Consider the following 22663-nt stretch of genomic DNA (forward strand, 5'->3'; position numbering starts at 1 on the left):
GTTTTTGTTGAAGTTGATATTTGATTCTGAGATGACTACGGATACGGGGGTGGAAGTTTCTAGAACTGGAAGTCAACCTCATGGGTTGCCATCAAATGTTCTCACTGCAAGGCTTTTGGCCATCCTTCAAATCTTTGTCAAAAAAGAGAGGAAGGTTTGGGTTCTCAAGGGAAGTACGGCTAATGAGATGAAGGTGAATTTGTGGGTTGAATCACATTAGAAAGATATGCTTACTGGGGTGAAAAGCTTCTGGATTACTCGGTAACTGGTTCTGACGGGTGGGGTCAGTTGCCTGTAAGAGTTTGATTAACAGTGAGGATTATTGTACAGTATACTCTGCGACATGCAACTAATCTGAGTGAAGTTCTCCTGTATCATCCAAAAAAAAAAAAAAAAAAAAAAAAAAAAAAAAAAAAAAAAAGATATGCCTAACAAAAGCCACAAGGTAGTGCAAAATGGTACTCCTGTGAATGCAAGTAGTAACAGAGGTGGTGTAGTGCAGAGTAATTCATTTGCAGCTTTGGTATCAGAAAAACCAAGCAATGGTGAAGGTAGGGAAAATATGGAAGAAGAGAGAGAAAGAGCATGCTGTAGAAGTGGTGGCTACTCACTTCACTATTACCATTCAGTAGATTTTAGAATTTGCCTTTCCAAATAAAGGCAAAAGTGACAAGGGTAAGTCAAAAGGTTGTTGAGATTAATGAGGATTCAAAGAGGGGTTTTATCCCTTCTCCTTCCTCTTGATATGAAGATCCTTGTTTGGAATACTAGGGGTCTCAATGATCCCTTTAAGTAAAAGGAGGTGAGAAATTTGTTGAATAGAAAGAAAATATCCACTCTTTACCTAGTTGAAACTAAGGTGAAGGAGTAAATTGCTCATAGAATCCAAAAGTTCATTGCTGAAAGGTGGCAATACTTAGCAAACTATCAGTCATTCATCTGATTGTATCATGGTGTGTGCTGGGACAGCAATGAGGTGGAAATCTAAAGTGGTTTTTTTCCTTCAATTACACATCAAATATTGGCGATACTTATGGTAATCTAAAGTAGCTTGGTTGCATTGCTTAGTAAGTTGCAAGAGCCATATTGGATCTTCAATTGGCTAAAGCCAATTTGCTCAATTATACTGGCGATACTAATCTTCTTGCAAAAGAGAGGGAATGTTTATACCTTTACCAGTACTTACTAGTTACTATAAGCTAAGATGAGTTTCTTTAAGCAGAAGCTAGATTGAAATGGCTGACTCTAGGGGTTCAAAAGACTTCCTTCTTCCATAAAATGGTAACTATAAGGAAGGCTAGATGCACCATATTTTGGTTGATAATCAAAGGGAAGCAGTTGCTGGTCCTGAGGCTATGAAGAAGGTGGCCGAGGACTTTTATTAACACTTTCTTGATAATTCTGCTGGCAATCTCAGCAGATATGGTGTTTCTTTAATCTCCCAGATTCTTTCTACTCAAATTACTGAAAATCAGAAAGTTGCAATGCAAGAAGATGTGTCTGAATTAGAAATTCAGCAAACAATTTTCAATATGGATGGAGATGAAGGTTCATGCTCCAGATGGCTTCACAGCTCAATTCTTCTAAAAGGCTTAGAGTGTGGTCAATGAGGATATAGTCAAAGCCATCCAATCTTTTTTTAAGGTCAGGCAAATTACTTGGTGAGGTTAATGCAACAATTATTTCTTTGGTTCCTAAGGTCCCTAACCCATTTAAATTTGGTGACTTTCAGCCTAACTCCTGTTGCAATATAGTTTATACGTGTATCACCAATATCTTGGCCAACAGAATGAAACATTGCTTGAATGACTTGATTGGTCAAATACTAGACAACATATGCCCCTGGTAGGAACATAGCAGAAGATGTTGCGTTGATGCTGGAAATAGTGAAAAGTTATTACAAGTCTAAAAGTCAGCCAAACCTATTTGGATTGAGCATCGTTCATAACTCATAACTCAAATTCAATTCCCATAACTCATTTCTCTAACTATTTTTTCACTCACTCAAATTAAAACTTGTTTTTTTTTCATATCTTGGTCTCTATAACTCAAAATTTTGCATAAAGTGGTGGGACCCATTTTGCAAAAAGAGAGAAGAAGAGAAAGCTGTTGTGTTTGAAAAAAAGAAAAAAAAAAAAAAGGTGCCTTAACAGTCTCACTTAAACTGAATTGACCACACACTGCTGTAGCTTCCACTAAGGTTGAGTATTTACAAGAGTGTCATTGAAACCCAAATCTTATAACTTAAAAACACTCAAATTGTGTTTTCAATTTTCATGACTCAAACTCAAATTTTTGAGTTTTGAGTGATGGAAACTTAATTCAAAAATTTGTTTAAACTAGTTGAGTTTCAATGGGCCCCACATTTTGAGTCTTATTTAGCGCCCCCCCCCCTCCTCTCCCAAAAAAAAAAGGGACACCAACAGCATAAAAATTTGAGTATGAAATTGCAGTCAACAGAAAAAAACATAGCGTTTGGATTGATGAAAAAACATGACAAAATTTGAGAGTGAAATTGCAGTCAACAGAAAAAAACATAGCGTTTGGATTGATGAAAAAACATGGCGTTTGGATTGGTGTCCCTTTTTTTTTTGGGGGGAGGGGGGGGGGGGGGGGGGGCGCTAAATAGGTAAAGAGTGCATAACCTCCCCAAAATTTCAGTAGCCTTCAATGGTAGTTGGGACATTGGGTGGGCTATTTCAAAGGGGGTAGAAGGCTTTGACAAGATGAACCTTTGTCCCTTTATATTTTTGTTATATGACTTATATCTAGTAAGTATTTTCCAGGCTCCTTTAACAGGAGTTTTGTATGAAGCAGCTAGCTCCTTAGATGCCAAAGCTTCTAGTGTGTTGAGGGACGGTGAGTGGGTCGAAACCCTGCCAGATAGAGGACCTGGCCATTATTCAATTAATTCGAAGTAAACTTAGCTTGGTGCAGCTGGAGAGCCGTAAGCACCTTTTTTTTTTAAGTTTCTTTCTCAAGGAGAACTTGGAAAACTATCATGAGTTGGTGCCTAATAAGGCACCCTAAAATCTGTTGGGTTGAAGTTTTTGTTTGGGCCTTTGGGTGGTAATCTGTTGAGAGGCAAGAGTTTAGAATCTAAACTGTGCAGGCTGGCTTTATGGTCTGTCATCTACCATGTCTGGCAGCACAGGAATCCTCCAATTCACAAAGGTAAAATAAGCGTGAGGCAGTTATTGTGAGTCTTATTCGATGAGAGGTCAGAAGTAGAATTGAATCTAATGGGATCTTTTGAAATTCAGTCCACAATAGACTGTTTGGTTGTCATGGATTCAAATCTTCACAACCTGTTTTAAAGAGTAAAAAAAAAAAAAAAATCAGTGTCCAGGATTTGACAAAATGATACTGCCAGAAAAAACATACAATAATACTGCCTAGATTTTTAAGTACCAACATCTCCTACTCCTACCATTCACAAAATTTCTCTTCAGCAATGCATGCTTCAAGAACAATAAAGTAAGATGAATGGTTCTAACTAATCCCATACATGGAGTGGTTCAATGGTAAAAAATCTTGTATACATCTAGCGTATACAACTTATGTGAGATTGACATGTGGGCCTCATAGTTTAATCTCATATGAGTCTTATAGGACGTATAAGATAACTTCTCGATTCAATGAGAGTCATGAGACCATCCCCTCATAGTATGTAGGATGCATAGATGTGTGAGTCCCATGTGCTGTGAGAGAGTGACTTCATGAAACCTCTCCATAAGATAATTTTCCCTCTCCTTGGGGCCAAAACTTATTTAAAAAAATTAAATATTCCACCATTTGAAGTTCTTAAAAGCAAGTTTAAGTTCCAATATTATAGGCACTGCTGTTAGTGCACAGCAAACTAAACTCAAAGATCATACTAAAAACATCTACAAAAGAAACATTAATTTCCAGTTTACAACAGTAAATGTCAACTAATATCATGTTTAGAAATAACTTAAATTGCTAGGAGCTTTGTAGTTCAATTAGCATCACCTGATGAAAATAAAATAAATAACTAAAAAACAAAACAAAACAAAAAACCCAGATCTAGAACACAGTATACAAGAAAAGAGAGCTAAAGAAAACAAAACAATTATCTAGTGCATCGGGAGTCCATAAACTCAAGGAACTCCTCTACATCAAAATGTGTAAAATGCATAAAACTATCCCACCCTCTCTGAATGTATTTCCATAGGCCCACTCCATATGACCCCTTACTTCCTTTGAACATGAAGTGCCTAACCCGTATTTCACATCCACTACCTGACACCATAAGGCCTCTTCCTGAGATCCATAGCGCCACAACCACTTGCCTGATAACGCTTTGTTATAAGACACTTTATACCCAAACCTCCTTGACGAATAGGAATACAGGAAGACTCCCATCCTACTAGATGAAACTTAAAATCCTCCCCCAATCCACGCCAAAGGAAATCTCTTTGGAGTTTCTCCATTCTTTTTGCCACACCCACTGGAAGAGAGAACAAAGACATAAAATAAGTAGGGAGGCTAGATAATGTACTCTTGATGAGAGTGAGATGACCCCTTTTAGATAGATACGATCTCTTCCAACCGGCCAATCTTCTTTGCACATGATCCAAAATGCGATCCCAAATTGATGCCTCTTTAAATGTTGCACCAAGAGGTAGCCCCAAATATTTCATTGGTAGGGTGGATACACAGCATCCAAGATCACCCAACAACGCCTCAATATTCTGAACCTCCTTTACTGGCACAGTTTCAAATTTGCCAAAGTTTATCCTCATCCCAGACACTGCCTCAAAGCAAGTAAGAATGCACCTTAGATTTCAAATATGTGTAGAATTGGCCTCACACGGAGATGCAAATATCTCATATTAAAGAATAACAATTGATTAAAAGAAGTAGCAAGGTAATACATAAACTAATGACAATGCAAAGCGTGCTTAAATATAAGATACCTTCAGGAGTGCATCTCAGCCAAAACTATGCAAGCCCACGTGATTTGCTTTCACTGCACCATTGTTGTACACTAACAAAGTAGGAAGATTATGAACAGGGTAGTTAGGAATGCAATTTGTTGATATTATCTTAACAAATTTTGTTGCTGTTTATTTTTTTTGCCAACTCTTCCAAAAAACACATCAGCCATGTACATTCTGGGATTCTATCAGAAACTTCCAACAAACATCACTACAATCCTCATCAAGAAAAATTATTTTAGTATTAAGATCTCTCATAAAGTACCCTTCTTTGTAGAGGATCACAACAACCCAAACATCAGATGGAGCTTGCAAAACCTCTCGCATGAAACCTAATCCTGTAATTGGAATCACCAATCCAAACTTTGCAACCTTAGGTGCTTCCAGCATCTTGGCCAATCTCTTTTTCCTAATTAGCAAACACCATTCAATATATTTGAAAGACTAGTTACTAACCCGTGCAATGCATAGAAAAGTTTGATAAACAATTTTTATATATTCATGGGAAAGTTCAAATATATATATATATATATTATATATTTTTTTTTTATAGGTAGGAAAAGTTCAAATATTTATTTAAACTAACATAGATTAACAAATTTGTGGATAGAGGCGTTCTGCATTATGAACGATTTGCAATTATGATACCTCATATTACTGGCTAACTAATTTGTAAAGTTGTAACAAATAATCAATGATCCCAAGTTGGCAAGATTGAAGATAAATGTGAGGAAATCATATCCAGAAAGCTTTTAGTAAATGAAAATATAAAATCATCAAAATCCCAGATAAGAACAACCATTTAATGAAACTAAAAATTATACAAAATCACATATGGGGATCATTCAAAAGTCTCAAGTCTCAGCTATGAGTTGTACAGCCTATTTCGATAACAAAACACAAAACAAGGAAAACCAAAATCCATAATATATTAAGACAAATGATAACTTCTACACTATCATGGTTGAAAAATGTAAAAATCATTAACTCACCTTTACGAGGTTGAGTTACTTTCTATTTAGAATAAAATGATTGATGTCTTCTATTGCCTCAAAAAAAAAAAAAAAAAAAGATTTAAAACTAGAGAGAGAGAGTAGTCACTACCATTGTTTTAAGCGAGGTCCAGTTGGGCTTGACTCGGTGATCTTTACAGATTCAATCTTCAAGAACTTAACAGGAGAACAGCTTGTTAGAAGGCACACTCAAGACTACTCATAGGAGAAACAAGCTAAAGCATGAGCAGCCTACTTCTGGGAGCGGTCGATTCAATTACAGGTTCTACTTCACATAACTAAGAAAATACCTCTCGAATACTTCTACAACTACCAGTTTTTTGACAAGGTAAACAAAAAGTGGAAAGTAAATTGAGTAGTAAGAAAGGACATCCCACCACAACATTATAAAGAATCAGATTGGCCTCAAGTCAATCATTTCATGATTATAACTTCACAGTCTCTCACATAACATGAAATCCAAAATTTCGTTAAACATACAAGGAATTCATTCACTAATTTAATTTAAATCAAATGTATTTGAATTATAGCAATTGAAGAATCAAGATATCCTTACGAGCACCTTGTTCTTTTTTCCAGCAGACAAAAGAACAACTTTCCCATCGACAATATCCTCGGCCTCAATCCTCTTATCCTCACCATCCACTCTACTGTTATTCAAATACAAACCCCCCTGCTTCAACAACCGCCTTGCAGCCGATTTGCTCTCGAACAAACCAGCAGAAACCGACAGCTCAACGAGCTGAACATTCACCACCTGATCATACTTCAAAGAACAAGACGGCACGTCCTCTGCAATCCCCTCAATGGTCTCCCAATCCAGCTTCGTCTCCGCCCCGGGCCTCAACGCCTTTGTAGCCTTTATAGCCTCCATCAACCCTTCCTCCCCGTGAACGAATCGCGTTACTTCCTCCGCAAGTCTCCTCTGTGCCGTGTTCGGCACGTAACCTACTCTCCCCATCTCCCTCTCCAACTCGTCAATCTCCTCCAGCTCCAAAAAAGTCAGCATTTTCAAAAACCTCACTACGTCCGAGTCCGGCACCGAGAAGAAGTACTGATAAAACTTGTACGGCGAAAGCATCGCCGGCGATAACCAAATCGCGCCGTCCTCCGATTTCCCGAACTTCGTTCCGTCGCTCTTCAACAAGAGAGGAAATGTCAATCCGTACGCTCCTTTCTCGACTTGCAGAACCTTCCGAATCAATTCGGTTCCGGCGGTGATATTCCCCCACTGATCGCTACCGCCGATTTGAACCCTAACTCCCTCGTTCTTGTACAAATGCAAGAAATCGTAGCCTTGCAACAGTTGGTACGTGAACTCGGTGTAACTCATTCCTTGCTCCGATTCCAGCCGCTTCTTCACGCTCTCCTTCGCCATCATAGTCCCAACCCTAGCGTACTTCCCCACATCTTTCAAAAAATCCAACAGCTTGACCTCCTTCCACCAATCGTAGTTGTTGAGGATGACGGAGTTTTCGGAGAGGATTCTGGCGATGGTGGACTCAATCCCTAGAGTGTTGCGGCGGAGAGAGTCGAGGTCGAGGTCGGGACGCTCGAGGGACTTGCCGGAGGGGTCGCCGACGCGAGCGGTGGCGCCGCCGATGAGGGCGACGGGCTGGTGGCCGAGGCGGTGGAACCAGGAGAGGACGATGATGCCGAGGAGGTTGCCGAGGTGGAGGGATTGAGCGGTGGGGTCGAAGCCGCAGTAAACTTTGAGAGGTGAGGATGAAACGGCGGCGGCGGCGTCGTGGAGGTCGGGGCTGGTTAGGGACTCGATGAGACCGCGTTGCTGGAGGATTTCGATGACGTTGTTGAGGCGAGGAGAAGGAGAGGATTGGGATTGGGATTGTGTGGAGGAGTGGCAGCAGCAATAGGTGTAGGTAGAGGTGGTGGTGGTGGTTTTGAAAGGGGAGAAGGGTAGTTTTGGGAAATTGTGAAAATAATAATAAGAAGAAGAAGAGGAAGAGGTGAGGGAGGTTCTGAATGGGGAGAAGAGAAGGAGAGTTCTGGTGGTGGTGGAGGCGGCGGCCATTTCTTGGTAGAAAGATAGTGGCTACGGCTTCTGCTGCTGGTAGTTCACTGGTTCTCAATCCATGTTAATTTTTTTTATTTTTTATTTATTTATTTTTTTAATGTGACATAATTTTAATTTGGTAGAAAGAATGCAAGATACGGCTATTTTTGCCATATATTCTATTTTGCACCAAAAAAAAATCGATATTTATTTATTTATTTATGTAGCAACTTTTTAGAACTTGAATTTAAACTCTAAACTTTAATTTCGGGTATTATAACTAAAAATTAAAAATACTTTGTAACTAAATAAGTTTCTAGATAAGTCAAATTCGTGTTTATAACTTGAGTTTAGTAAACTTAAGTCTTACTTAGAAAACAAGTTCAAGCTCTAAAAAAGAGTTATATAACTAAATAAGTTTTAATAAGTTTGGAAGAAAGTTTTTCAATAAAATTTTTTTCTTAAAAAAAAATATTTGGCAGTCTAATTTTTTGTAATACTTTTAACTTGTAGTCAATTTTGGTTTTATTATTTTCAATTTGTAGTATTTTGAATCCAAATTCAAGAGCATTAGCATTGGGAGTTCTAAAAACTCCCAAAATCCTATTTTATAGCATCAAACCACAAAAGAGATGCATTACCCGGGTTTCCAACTGTAAAATTTTCTACAATCAAGCTAAGAAAAGACCCAAAACAGACTGAAGAAAGAAAAGAACCGTTCTATTTGATCAAAGGATTTGGAACTTTACGAGGTCACAAAATTTTCCCGATACCCACAAACAGCAACAAATTTTTTTTTTTTTTTTTTCTTGAGAATCAAGACTTCAAACTTCTATTAGACCGAACTGAGATCATTACAAACTAAAGCTTCAATGTCTGATAGAACATGCTTCAACCAAACCAGCAAAGTAGAAGAGGTTAAAGCTATCCTTGCTAAGGCATGAGAAACCTTGTTTCCATGCCCTCCCACATGAGCGACAGAAAACGCTCCATATTTTTGGCCATCAATTTAGCTTCCTGCTGATAGATTCAAATTGGAGTTGTTAAGAATTTTAATTACCACTGCTGCCTCCTATTTCCGTTTTGAAAATTCAAATTTAGAGTGTGAATTCAATGGCCGTCTAGCAGCTAAGTACAGCTCCACCATAGCTACAGAACCCGGTAAAGAAGCCTCATGGCCGGGATTTTTTAGAAAATAACTACAAAACCCAAACAATATTATTAGTTAGGCAACGTTTCAAACATATTGCATTTCTAGCAATTCGACTATAGAGTGACTATAGAGTAATCGATTTTACTGTTCATATTCCCTTTTATCGTGAGTGGTGTAGGAAAGAAGTCGACTTCAGTGGAGTCGACTTCTTTACAAAGAAGTCGACTTCACTGAAGTCGACTTCTATACAAAGAGATCGACTTCACTGAAGTCGATTTCCCTATGTAGAAATTCAAAGAAACCTCACAACCAAAGAAGCGTGTTCTTCGTGCTTCGCCGTACCCAAGCGTGTTCTTCGCCTGGGTTCTGGTGAAGAAATCGGCACCTGGGTTCGTGCTTCGTCGCTGGTGAAGAAATCGGCACCTAGGTTCATGCTTCGTCGGGGTCTGGTGAAGAAATCGGCGTGTTCTTCGTGCTTTGCCGTCGGTGTTGCTGGGTTCGTTCGGGTCTGGTGAAGAAATCGGCGCCTGGGTTCGTTGGCGCCTGCGTTCGCTTGCTCGTTGGTCTTGCTCGTCGGTGTTGCTGGGTTCTTCGCCTGGGTTCGTCGGTGCCTGGCTTCGCCTGGCTTCGTGCTTCGCCTGGGTTCTTCGCCTGGAAGCTAGTTGTGTGGACCTGGAGTTGGTGGGTTTTTGGGGAAGTCGACTTCAGTGGAGTTGACTTCTTTGTACAGAAGTCGACTCCACTGAAGTCGACTTCTTTGTGTAGAAGTCGACTCCTCTGAAGTCGACTTCTTTAAAAAAGTAATATGAATAGTAAAATCGACTCCTCTATAGTCGAATTGCTAGAAATGCAATATGTTTAAAACGTTACCTAACTAATAATATTGTTTGGGTTTTGTAGTTATTTTCTAAAAAAACCCCTCATGGCCTGACCAAGATGATTAGGAATCACCACCCCTAAGCTCGCCTCATTAGTATCCTCAAAAGTTACCCTGTCAAAATTTGTTTTGTTCCAGGTTGGTGCCAACGAGCACTGTTTTGATGTCGCTTCTTTGCATTAGGCATAGGTCTCACCTTGTTTCGCCTATTCCATAGTAAACAATAAACAACAGTAAACAGCTCGATCTAATAGGCAAATAAGTTTTGTTTCAAAAGATTATCGGTACTTAAAAAATGATTACTGATTTTCTCCCCAACAACTAAATTCTAATACGCAAATACCACAGCTATAGGAACTTTTTTTTTTGTGTCTTTGGTCCAAGAAAAAAACAAAACCATTAGTGGCATTAAATACCCACAAAGGAATATCTTCACCACATTAGAGATCAGTATATCACACATGGTAGCACCATTATCCAAGGATTTAAAGAAGAAAATAGTTAAATTCACATTCAAACGAGTACATAACAGTCTCAATAGATCAAAGGACAAACAAATCTAGTTTCAGGCTGAACCGCTGAACAATATTGATAGTGCATAAGAGAGACGGAGAGAGAGATTATTTTCTAACATTCTTTGATTCTCATCGGGAAAACACACTAGAAGAGTGCATCAAAGTCAAGTTTCAGAGCCAAATCCAATATAAATAAAAATAAATAGTTCAAGGAAAAAGGAGAAAAAACTGCAACAAAGAAAGTCTACTAGTAACACTGGTGAAGGCAGGTTCAACTATTTTCATGCTCTTTTGGCAAAATCACCAGTCTCATCCTCGTCATCCCTGAAGTTTCCTTCCAAAGAAGCATCTTTGTCAACAATCTCCACCTCCACCTCCACCTCCACCATCCCCACAGCTGCTCTCACTGGTACCAAATTGATCAGCACCACCAAAGCCCTGTCCAGTACTTCCTTCAAATCCACTACCAGCTATTTTACTGCCATCCCTAGAGGCAAAGTTACCACTACCACCAGAAACATCAAAATTCCCACCAGTATTGCCATAGCCTCCACTGTTCCCACTGGCATAATTACCACTACTGCTGTAACCAACACCACCTCCACTGTAGCCACTATCTCCATAGCTAGGACGAGCCCTATCAGTAGCATAAGTCACCCTTACCCGACGACCATGGAGATCCTAGGAGGTAATGTTACCGCAAAAAGGAAAGAGTCGATTAAAAATTACCAGCAATAATCAATAGATTAAAAGAGGCCAAACCATTTCATAAAACACGTTTGTAATTTACTTGGAAAGAGCAAGGGTGGAGTTCAGCAACATCATAATTCTTATAATTAATACACATTCCTATGCCATGCATAGACGAGTTACTGTACACCTGTTATACCAACACCATTAAGACATCAGTTGCATTGCATGGATCACTTAGCTATGAAGTAATTCCAATATTTGCAAGTCCGGTTTTGTACTTTATTGGGTGTTTCAAAGATCCAAGTCCTCAAGTGTGAGACTTGAAAATCCAATGACATTACCACTCATCATACAGGTTTTTAAATTCCAATTCCCATAACACAAGTGAACATAACAGTTGCAATGCTAAAACTGGCATGGAATGGGAGTTCACTGTGATGCTGCTTGTGAAAGGGACATGCTAAGTTAAAGCTGTTAGGTGATATCATTAGTGGAGGCAAGGATAGTCATTGGGGTAATTTGGGGGTAATTTTGGCAACAGGTTTAGAGTGAGAAGGTCATAAAAGTTCCAAATAACCAAGCTTTATCCGTCACATCTTACAGACAAAGAGATTAACAAATGAAGAGCAACAAATCAGTAACATTACCTGTCCATCTAAGGCCTGGATAGCACTGGAGGCCTCCTCGCTTGAAACATATGTAACAAAGCCAAATCCACTGGATCTACCAGTCTCACGGTCCATAATGATTCTTGCTACAATAAATGCCAACTTCAGTCAGCATGTATTTCCAGTACTTACGTTTCTACCAGATACAGGACACAGGCACAATACATTACAGACAAAACATGAATATAGCAAAATTAAATGTTATATATATATATAGGACATATTTTATGTTACATTTAGGCTAAAAACAAATAACAAGCAGGAAAACATTTAAAAAGGTATCAAGATAATCATACTAATTTTTGGGGAGCCCAAGGCTAGTACTATGGCTAATTAGGAATAACCCCTCAATCCTACAACAGTTCAGTTTCAAAAGCCCAAGGATAATAAACCCACATTTGCTTCGGCCTCATAGACCCTCCTCATGCAACCACAGTTCTCCCAAAGACCAAATAAAACAATAACCAGGTGGCAAGGAATACAAATTATTTTAAATCAAAACAAAACCACTCTATTATCAGGGCCCAATATATAGGTGGCAAGAATATGAAGACTTGTGCTAAGGCAAAAATAGTAAAATGCCCAAACCCTACAATCTCCACTTCCTCAACTCTTTCTTCCTTTTCCATTGAAGACACAACACTACCACCTCCCACCACCAGCCATTGCCAACACCTTTCATCCACATAAATCTTTAAAGGCATGATTATTACATTTTGCTTGGGCCTTGGTTTCAAGCCCTAATCGACTATGGTGGACATGGAAGAGTGTTCTGTTTTTTGTCCTTTTCTTTTTGGAATTTAAGCCACAAATCTATTCATTGCTGTGATGAAAGACTCATCTCAGGTTGCCCCAGGAGTATGTAATTTTGAAAGAATAGCTATTTAATTTCTGGACATATCTCATATAGTCACATATGCATGTAACCATGTTCATGGACATGCCAAAGAGTTTGACATGTCTGTGACTCCTACGTACCATGAACTGAATTCATAAAATATGAGGAATTTTAGCAGGAGGAAAAAGAGAAGACACCAGTGCCACTTGCACAAACCCATTAAAGTCAAAGGTACCCAAAAAACACATGCACCATTTTATTATTAAAAACATAAATAAATGCACTTTTAGTCTTTACATTTTGCATTTTTTTTTATTTTAGTCCATACATTTTGGTTCATAAATCAATTAACGCATGACATTTAAGTTTTCACTATCAGCCAACTAACAAAAAAAAGCTAAAGTGGGCATTAAAATATTATTAAAAAAATTATTTGACATTTTTTAAATGCCAAAATTTTAAAAAAATTAATTACTCAATTTTAATTATAAAAAAAAAAAACAAACAAAAAAAATTATTTTCTTTCAAACAAAAATTTCACTTTCTTTTAATTAAAATGAAAAATATTTATGAAGTTCAAAACACATATTTTTGTTATGCACACTACCCATATCACTATACCACAACAAGGGAAGGCAGACTTAATCAATCGCACATATAGAGATTAAGAAGAATGCATTCGAGCATAACTTTTTCAAACGTATACAAATCAAGAGCCAACAATTAAACTTGTGATAAATATAACACACCTTCAGCAACTTCTCCATACTTAGCAAACGCTTCCTTCAAACTTTGATCGTCTGTGCCATATGAAAGACCTGAAAAATACAAGATAAGAAATCTAACAACAAAGAAATAAAGCCGTAATGCAACTAATAAATGCAATTTGGTGGCACCTTCAATAAAAAGTTTTGAACTTGACATGGATGACATGCATCGTATGGCTTGAAAGAAAGACGGTTTCGAGGCACCAAATTCTGAGCTGATCTGCTTGCTCGCAGTCTGTCTAAGCAGATTTCCAACTTTACTTAAGAAAGCCATTACAATAAGCTACAAAAAAATGGGAAGTAGAATCGAGAGCTATGAGGCTCTCTCTGTCTCACAGTGCTTAGAAGCGTACCTTTTTCTCTGCGTTTTTTGGTAGTGACAGTGAGAGCAGAGACAGTGTAAATCCCTAAAAATAGATTTCGAGATTCGGAGGGAGGGTTTTATCTTATGAAATGAGGGGAGAGAGATTTAAGGATGGATTGGAGAGATCTTGGCCGTATTATTTTGGAGTTATTGGGTGTGAGCCGTTGGATGAGGGGTGTGACGGTGAAAGTGTGGGTATTTTTGTTGGGAGGGTACGGGTTTTACGTGTGAGGTTTGGATTTGAACCCTAACTCCCTCGTTCAGGTTCTTCTACAAATGCAAGAAATCGTAGCCTTGCAACAGTTGGTACGTGAACTCGGTGTAACTCATTCCTTGCTCTGAATGGGGAGAAGAGGAGAGTTCTGGTGGTGGTGGTGGTGGAGGCGGCGGCCATTTCTTGGTAGAAAGATAGTGGCTACTGCTTCCGCTGCTGGTAGTTCACTGGTTCTTAATCCATGTTAATTTTTTATTTTTATTATTATTTTTTTTGGTTATGTGAGATGTTAATTTTAATTTCGTAGAAAGATATGGCTATTTTTGCACCTAAAAAAATTCCAAAATTATTTATTTATTTAGGCAAAAAATCACTTTTAGTTCTTACATTTTCAGGCGATTTTCATTTTAGTTTCTACATTTTATTTTTACCGCTTTTAGTCCCTAATCTAAAAAACGATTTCCGTTTTAGTCCATGTCGTTACTCAATTAACAGAATTATCCTACGTGGCAAACGGTTTAACAATAAATGCTGACGTGTTCATTAAAATAATATTAAAAAAATTATTTACAATTTTTAAAATGCCACATCAGCAATTTTTTTTTTTAAAAAGCCACGTTAGATAAAAATAATATAAAAATTTCTAACCTAATTATTTTTTTAAAAAAGAAAAGAAATTAGTTAAATTAATTTTTTTCTTTTTTTGGAAGAACATGAAGAACTCAGAAAACACAAACACAAAACTCAAACCCAGATTTTCGACCTCCACGCACAACCAAACCACAAACAACCACACAACCTTAAATTCCATAAACTCCAAAACCCCCATAGTAATTAAACCCTAGAAAGAATCTATCATCATATTCAGCCATGGATCCAATGGGCCTGAGCCTGGGCCCAATTCCCTCCCTCGACGGCAACGGCGATGGTGGTGGTGGCGACGTCGATGCTTGGTACAGAACATCCAATACCTTCTCAACATCTCCGCCATTGGCTCCATCTGCGGTGTCGTCATCTTCCTCTCCATCAAGCTCCGCAGCGACCACCGCCAAATCCCCTGTCCCACCGCCCTCTTCACCAAGCTCCTCGCCGTCTGGCACGCCACGTGTCGCAAGATCACCCACCACTGCGGCGCCGACGCTGCTCAATTCCTCCAAATCAAAGGCAGAAGCTTCGTCGTACTCTCCTCCATCGCTCTCCTCTCGATCTTCCTAATTCTCCCTATCAACCTCTACGCCGGCACTGCTTCTTTGAACGACGACCAGTTCTTCAAAACAATGATCAACCACATCACCAAAGGCTCTCCTTTGCTTTGGATCCGTTTCCTATTCGTCATGTTCTTCCAAAAAAATAGTTCTAAGTTCTATGTTCTTCATGTTCTTCCAAAAAAAGAAAAAAATTAATTTAACTAATTTCTTTTCTTTTTTCAAAAAATAATTAGGTTAGAAATTTTTATATTATTTTTATCTGACATGACTTTTAAAAAAAATTAAATTGATGATGTGGCTTTTTTAAAAATGTAAATAATTTTTTTATTATTATTTTAATGAACACGTCAGCATTTACTGTTGGACCGTTTGCCACGTAGGATAATTCTGTTATAGTAACATCCAGTACCTTCTTAACATCTCTGCCATTGGCTCCATCTGTTGCGTCATCATCTTCCTCTCCATCAAGCTCTGCAGCAACCACCGCCGAATCCCCGGTCCCACCGCCCTCTTCACCAAGCTTCTCGCCATCTGGCACGCCACGTGTCGCGAGATCACCCGCCACTGCGGCGCCAACGCTACTCAGTTCCTCCAGATCAAAGGCAGAAGCTTCGTCGTACTCTCCTCCATCGCTCTCCTCTCGATCTTCCTGATTCTCCCTATCAACCTCTACTCTGGCACTGCTTCTTTGAACGATGACCAGTTCTTCAAAACGATGATCAACCACATCGCCAAAGGCTCTCCTTTGCTCTAGATCCATTTCCTATTCGTCATGTTCTTCCAAAAAAATAGTTTTGAGTTCTGAGTTCTTCATGTTCTTCCAAAAAAAGAAATAATTTAATTTAATTAATTTCTTTTCTTTTTTAAAAAAATAATTAGGTTAGAAATTTTTATATTATTTTTATCTGACATGGCTTTTTTTTAAAAATAAAATAAAATGCTGGTGTACCATTTTTAAAAATGTAAATAATTTTTTTAATATTATTTTAATGAACAGGTCAGCATTTACTATTAGACCGTTTGCCACGTAGGATAATTCTGTTACAGTAACATCTAGTACCTTCTCAACATCTTCGCCATTGGCTCCATCTGCTGCGTCGTCATCTTCCTCTCCATCAAGCTCTGCAGCGACCACCGCCGAATCCCCAATCCCACTGCCCTCTTCACCAAGCTCCTCGTCGTCTAGCATGCCACGTGTCGCGAGATCACCCGCCACTACGATGCCACCACTGCTCAGTTCCTCCAGATCAAAGGCGGAAGCTTCGCCATACTCTCCTCCATTACTCTCCTCTCGATCTTCCTGATTCTCCCTATCAACCTCTACGCCAGCATCACTTCTCTGAACGACGACTAGTTCTTCAAAACGACGATCAACCACATCGCCAAAGGCTCTCCTTTGCTCTGGATCCATTTCCTATTCGTCATGTTCTTCTAAAAAAATAGTTCTGAGTTTTGAGTTCTTCAAAAAAAAGAGAAAATTTAATTTAACTAATTTCTTTTCTTTTTAAAAAAAATAATTAGGTTAGAAATTTGTATATTATTTTTATCTGGCGTGGCTTTTTAAAAAAATTAAATTGCTGATGTGCCATTTTTAAAAATGTAAATAATTTTTTTAATATTATTTTAATGAACACGCTAGCATTTACTATTGGACCGTTTGCCACGTAGGATAATTCTGTTACAGTAACATCCAGTACCTTCTTAACATCTTCGCCATTGGCTCCATCTGCTGCGTCGTCATCTTCCTCTCCATCAAGCTCCGCAACGACCACCGCCGAATCCCCAATCCCATCGCCCTCTTCACCAAGCTCCTCGCCGTCTGGCATGCCACGTGTCACGAGATCTCCGGCCACTGCGACGCCGCCGCTGCTCAGTTCCTCCAAATCGAAGGCGGAAGCTTTGCCATACTCTCCTCCATCTCTTTCCTCTCGATCTTCCTGATTCTCCCTATCAACCTCTACACCGGCATCGCTTCTCTGAACGACGACCAGTTCTTCAAAACGACGATCAACCACATCGTCAAAGGCTCTCCTTTGCTCTGGATCCATTTCCTATTCGTCATGTTCTTCCAAAAAAATAGTTCTGAGTTTTGAGTTCTTCATGTTCTTCCAAAAAAAGAAAAAAATTAATTTAACTAATTTCTTTTCTTCTTTTTTTTAAATAATTAGGTTAGAAATTTTTATATTATTTTTATCTGACGTGGCTTTTTTAAAAAAATTAAATTGCTAATGTGGCATTTTTAAAAATGTAAATAATTTTTTTAATATTATTTTAATGAACACGTCAGCATTTACTGTTGGACCATTTGCCACATAAGATAATTCTGTTACAGTAACATCTACTACCTTCTCAACATCTTTGCCATTGGCTCCATCTGCTGCATCGTCATCTTCCTCTCCATCAAGCTCCGCAGTGACCACTGCCGAATCCTTGATCCCACTGCCCTCTTCACCAAGCTCCTCGCCGTCTGGCACACCACATGTCGCAAGATCACCCGCCACTACGACACCGCCGCTGCTCAGTTCCTCTAGATCAAAGGCAGAAGCTTCGCCATACTCTCCTCCATTGCTCTCCTCTCGATCTTCTTGATTCTCCCTATCAAACTCTACGCCGGCGTCGCTTCCCTGAACGACGACCAATTCTTCAAAACGACGATCAACCACATCGCCAAAGGCTCTCCTTTGCTCTGGATCCATTTCCTATTCGTCATGTTCTTCCAAAAAAATAGTTCTGAGTTTTGAGTTCTTCATGTTCTTCAAAAAAAAGAAAAATTTTAATTTAACTAATTTCTTTTCTTTTTTAAAAAAATAATTAGGTTAGAAATTTTTATATTATTTTTATCTAACGTGGCTTTTTTTTAAAATTAAATTGCTGATGTGGCATTTTTAAAAATGTAAATAATTTTTTTAATATTATTTTAATGAATACGTCAGCATTTACTATTGGACTGTTTGCCACGTAGGATAATTCTGTTACAGTAACATCCACTACCTTCTCAACATCTTCGCCATTGGCTCCATCTGCTGCGTCGTCATCTTCCTCTCCATCAAGCTCTGCAGCGACCACCGCTGAATCCCCAATCCCACTGCCCTCTTCACCAAGCTCCTTGCCGTCTGGCATGCCACGTGTCACAAGATCACCCGCCACTGCGGCGCCACCACTGCTCAGTTCCTCCAAATTGAAGGCAGAAGCTTCGCCATACCCTCCTCCATCTCTCTCCTCTCGATCTTCCTGATTCTCCCTATCAACCTCTACGCCGGCATTGCTTCTTTGAACGACAACCAGTTCTTCAAAACGACGATCAGCCACATCGCCAAAGGCTCTCCTTTGCTCTGGATCCATTTCCTATTCATCATGTTCTTCCAAAAAAGTAGTTCTGAGTTTTGAGTTCTTCATGTTCTTCCAAAAAGAGAAAAAAATTAATTTAACTAATTTCTTTTCTTTAAAAAAAAATAATTAGGTTAGAAATTTTTATATTATTTTTATCTGATGTGGCTTTTTTAAAAAATTAAATTGCAAATGTGGCATTTTTTAAAATGTAAATAATTTTTTTAATGAACACATTAGCGTTTACTGTTGGACCGTTTGTCACGTAAAATAATTTTGTTAAATGAGTAACTGCAATGACTAAAATGGAAAGCATTTTTCAGAATAGGGACTAAATGTGGTAAAAATAAAATGTAGAGACTAAAATTGAAATCGTCTGAAAATGTAGGGACTAAAAGTAGCTTTTTGCCATTTATTTATTTATGCAGCAACTTTTGGAGCTTGAATTTAAACTCTACACTCTAGTTTCAAGCATTATCGCAAAAAAAAAAAAAAAAAAAAAAAAAAAAAAAAAAAAAAAAAAAAAAAAAAAAAAAAAAAAAAAAAAAAAAAAAAAAAAAAAGAAGGAGAGAAGAGAACCTAGATGTTGCTGTGCTGTGAGAAGGTAAAGTGATAAGTATGAGAAGAGGCAAAGTCATCAAGTCATGAATGAGGGTAGGTGAGAGAGTATTTGTGTAAAATTTATTTCACACCACTTTTCCCTCCCAATTTGGGACGATAAAAAAAGTGGGCCGGGGAAGGAACACTTTATCCCCTATTTTTGTCAATCCTATCTTCTTTCATCAATCAAAAAGTGAAAAACAGTATTTTCCACCATATTTTCCTCTTCTTAATTTCCTTCCTCCCTATTTTCACCCCAACTAAACACATCCTTAGGCACCGTTTGGTTGGAGTGAAATAAGGAGGATAGAAAATAGGAGAGAGAAAATTAATTTTATGGGTATTTAGTTGGAGAGAATGAGAGGATAGAAAATTGGTGGGGTCTAGGTGTTTTTTCCCTTGCACCACCAAAATTCTATCTCCCAAATTTTTGAAGAAATTAAGAGGAGAAGAATAGTTGTAGTCAATGACTGAACTACCCCTCCTCCTTTCACATGAACTTGTTGCTTTTTCACTACTTTTTTTTTCCCTTCCTAGGCGTGGACTTAGTTTTTTTTTTTTTTTTTTTTTTTTTTTTTTTTTTTTTTTTTTTTCGGCATGATACAAGTTTCATTCTTTTTTATTATTTATTTATTTTTGGTTTAACTATACGTGGTTTAAAAAAAAAATTAGGCATAATTTATCTTGTTTAATAAATTTGGGTGATTTTTTTTTTTGGTTGTTATTGTTGTTGTTGGTTGTTTGACACTTTTTGGGCATATGAATAATTTTTTACAAATTCATTTTTCCACTTTTTCACCCCCAACCAAACACAAATGAGGAAAACTAAAATCTTTTCTATTATTCCACTTTTCTATCCCTTCTTCATTTTCTATTCTTCTACTTTTTCACACCTCCAACCAAGGACAAGTTGGAACATGCCTGAATGAGATGCTAGGATGAGTTTATACCCAGAAATTTCTCCTATGATCTAGTATGTTATAACATTAAATGTGTGATTTTATGAACATGTCAATAATGATTTTAGGTTTTGATATGTAATATTAAGGGTTTACTTCATTTTCAATTTTATTATAAAAATAATATTTCTAGCTTTTGTTTGGAAATGACTTATTTACCTAATGCAATATTAAAAGTTAAAAATTAGTTTATTTTTAAAAAGCTTAAAATAAAAAGTAAAAGGTAAAAAATAAAAAATTGTTGACAGACTCACCCGTGATGTTACAAAAAGGGGTGTTAACAAATTTTTGAATCGTGGATATAATATTTCTCATTGGTTGTACGATGAATTGTACTTTTTCTTTTTCTTTTTCTTTTTTAGGATAAGGTGTTTATGAATATGAACTATACTTGAAAGAGTTTCAATCTATGGCGTCCGTTTCTAATAGTTCTTTATCATCAAATTAAGACACCAATTAATTTTTGGTGTAGTCGGAAATTGAATCTCAAATCTCTTATATAACCATCAGAGATTTTACCAGTTGAGCTAACTGAAACCCACAATATGAACTATACTTGATTTCCTGCTTTAATTTATTTTGTTGTCACTAAAACAGTAATTTTATTTTTTTAGAAAAAGTGATAGGCACACAATTATTTATACAATTTTTGTCACAATTTGTTGTAATGGCAAGTGATAAGTGATGGAAAAGAGAAACAGTAAATTCATGTGAGTTCACATCTCAACTACTCACAAGCCGTCACTTAGGCTCTACTTGGGAGTTCAAAAGGGAAGGGAATGGAATGACCTTAGAGCATTCACAGCAGTGGAGCTATAATGCTATAATGCTAAAATTTAGCTTCAAAATCACAAAAAAGAGCTTACAGCAGTGGAGCCATACTTATAAATTATAGATGAATTGCTACAGTGCACATCTATAAATAGATGTGCACTGTAGCACACAGCTAAAAAAAAAATTATTTTTTTATTATCTTCTCTCTCTTCTCACATTAATAAAACATTTCCTTCTCTCTCTCTCTCTGTCTCTCCGACTTCTCCTTTCTTCTTTCTTCCTCAAAATTTTTTTTTTCCCTCTGGTATGCTCAGGCCAAAATCCAGTCGGTGGAGCTTGAAGAGCTCATCGCCGGCTTCTCATTTCTTCTTTCTTCCCCTGCCCAGCGCCGAAAACGCCGACCCAAGCCCCCCACCCAGCGCCGGCCCAAGCCCCTGCCCAGCGCCGACCCAACGCCAACCCAAGCCTCTACCCAGCGCCGACCCAACGCCGCCCCAAGCCTCTACCCAGCGCTGACAACGCCGACCCAAGCCCCTGCCCAACGCCAGCCCAAGCCCCTTCCCAGCGCCGACCCAACGCCGACCCAAGCCCCTGCCCAGCGCCGGCCCAAGCCCCTGCCCACGCCGTCGATCCACCGGCTATGGAAGTGGAATGATGTTTGATTTTTTTTTTCTATGGGTTTGATGGCTGTAGTGGTGGGATGATGTTTGATTTTTTTTTCTTCTGTGGGTTTGATGGCTGTGGTGGTGGAATGATGTTTGATTTTTTTTCTCTTCTGCGAGTTTGATGGCTGTGGTGGTGGCGATGGTGGTTGTTGTGGCTATGGTTTGGTGGTACGGTGTTTGATTTTTTTTTTTCTGTGGGCTTGGTGGCTGTGGTGGTGGATTGGTGACTATGATGGTTGTTTGGTTTTTTATTTTGCTTGTGGGTTTGGTTGTGTCTGTGTCTGTGTTGGTGGTGGTGGTGGTGGTGGTGGTAGTGGTGGCTGTGGCTGATTGTAGAGGTGGCCGGTTGTGGTCGGTGCTGGGAAGTTTATTGGGTTGTAGGATATATTATTTTATTGTAGGGTATATTATTTTATTGTGATGTTTATATTATTTTATTGTATTGATAGTTAAAATAGATCCACTGCTGCAGCAAGTGTGTAGTTATAATAGATAAAGTAACTTTTAGTGGAGCTAAAAGCTAAATTTTTAGCTCCACTGCTGTGAATGCTCTTAAAGGAATGGAAAAGAATGGAATAGAATAAAATGTATTTAAGTAAGGAAAAGAATGGAATTAAATGGAATTAAATAACATTGATTGAATGTTTTAAAATAAAGGAATGGAAATGAATAAAAATGAATGGAATGTAAGTAATCTTGTTTGGGAGTAGCATGGAGGGAATTGAATGGAATCATTTTATGACAATATTACTATTAAACATCTATTTTAAAATAAAGAGTTGAATATATAGGAGTATTTTGGGAGTTTTAGTAAAAAAATTATTAAATCTAATTTCATTTCCTCTCATTCCTCCCAATTTTGGAGAGAATGAAAATTTGAGATTTTAAGGGAATAGAGAGGAAATAAATGTTCCCTCTTACCCATTCCATTTCTCTCCCACTTAAACTTCCAAATAAGGAAATAGACTTTCTATTCCCTTCATTAAAGCTACCAAACAAGGGAATAGAAGAATATTCTAAAATGATATTTTTATTCATTTCCATTATATTCAA

General features: G+C 38.0%; 3 protein-coding genes and 1 long non-coding RNA gene across 4 annotated transcripts; all 4 read right to left on the reverse strand.

The window, feature by feature from the left end:
* Positions 1-3924: 3924 nt before the first annotated feature.
* Positions 3925-6055, reverse strand: LOC136071411 (uncharacterized). The gene is made up of 2 exons (XR_010632721.1): positions 4941-6055; positions 3925-4774 (listed from the first exon to the last, which is right to left on the reverse strand). It is a non-coding gene; the product is annotated as an uncharacterized LOC136071411 (long non-coding RNA).
* Positions 6056-6064: 9 nt separating this feature from the next.
* On the reverse strand, positions 6065-8101 carry LOC112005080 (tyrosine--tRNA ligase, chloroplastic/mitochondrial). Its single transcript, XM_024037329.2, has one exon. It carries the CDS (start codon positions 8004-8006, stop codon positions 6516-6518), a length of 1491 nt encoding a protein of 496 aa, XP_023893097.2. The 5' UTR covers positions 8007-8101; the 3' UTR covers positions 6065-6515.
* Positions 8102-10638: 2537 nt separating this feature from the next.
* Positions 10639-13811, reverse strand: LOC112005101 (glycine-rich RNA-binding protein 3, mitochondrial). The gene is made up of 5 exons (XM_065782677.1): positions 13629-13811; positions 13482-13550; positions 11874-11980; positions 10914-11214; positions 10639-10882 (listed from the first exon to the last, which is right to left on the reverse strand). The coding sequence occupies exons 1-5, from the start codon at positions 13771-13773 to the stop codon at positions 10815-10817; spliced, it is 690 nt and encodes a 229-aa protein (XP_065638749.1). The 5' UTR covers positions 13774-13811; the 3' UTR covers positions 10639-10814.
* Positions 13812-14877: 1066 nt separating this feature from the next.
* Positions 14878-18627, reverse strand: LOC112005086 (spore wall protein 2-like). The gene is made up of 6 exons (XM_024037337.1): positions 18214-18627; positions 17580-17984; positions 16983-17336; positions 16346-16699; positions 15695-16048; positions 14878-15288 (listed from the first exon to the last, which is right to left on the reverse strand). The coding sequence occupies exons 1-6, from the start codon at positions 18625-18627 to the stop codon at positions 14878-14880; spliced, it is 2292 nt and encodes a 763-aa protein (XP_023893105.1).
* Between the last annotated feature and the right edge of the window lie 4036 nt (positions 18628-22663).

Source organism: Quercus suber, unplaced genomic scaffold (assembly GCF_002906115.3).
Source record: "Quercus suber isolate HL8 unplaced genomic scaffold, Cork oak 2.0 scaffold_310, whole genome shotgun sequence".
Classification (NCBI taxonomy): domain Eukaryota; kingdom Viridiplantae; phylum Streptophyta; class Magnoliopsida; order Fagales; family Fagaceae; genus Quercus; species Quercus suber.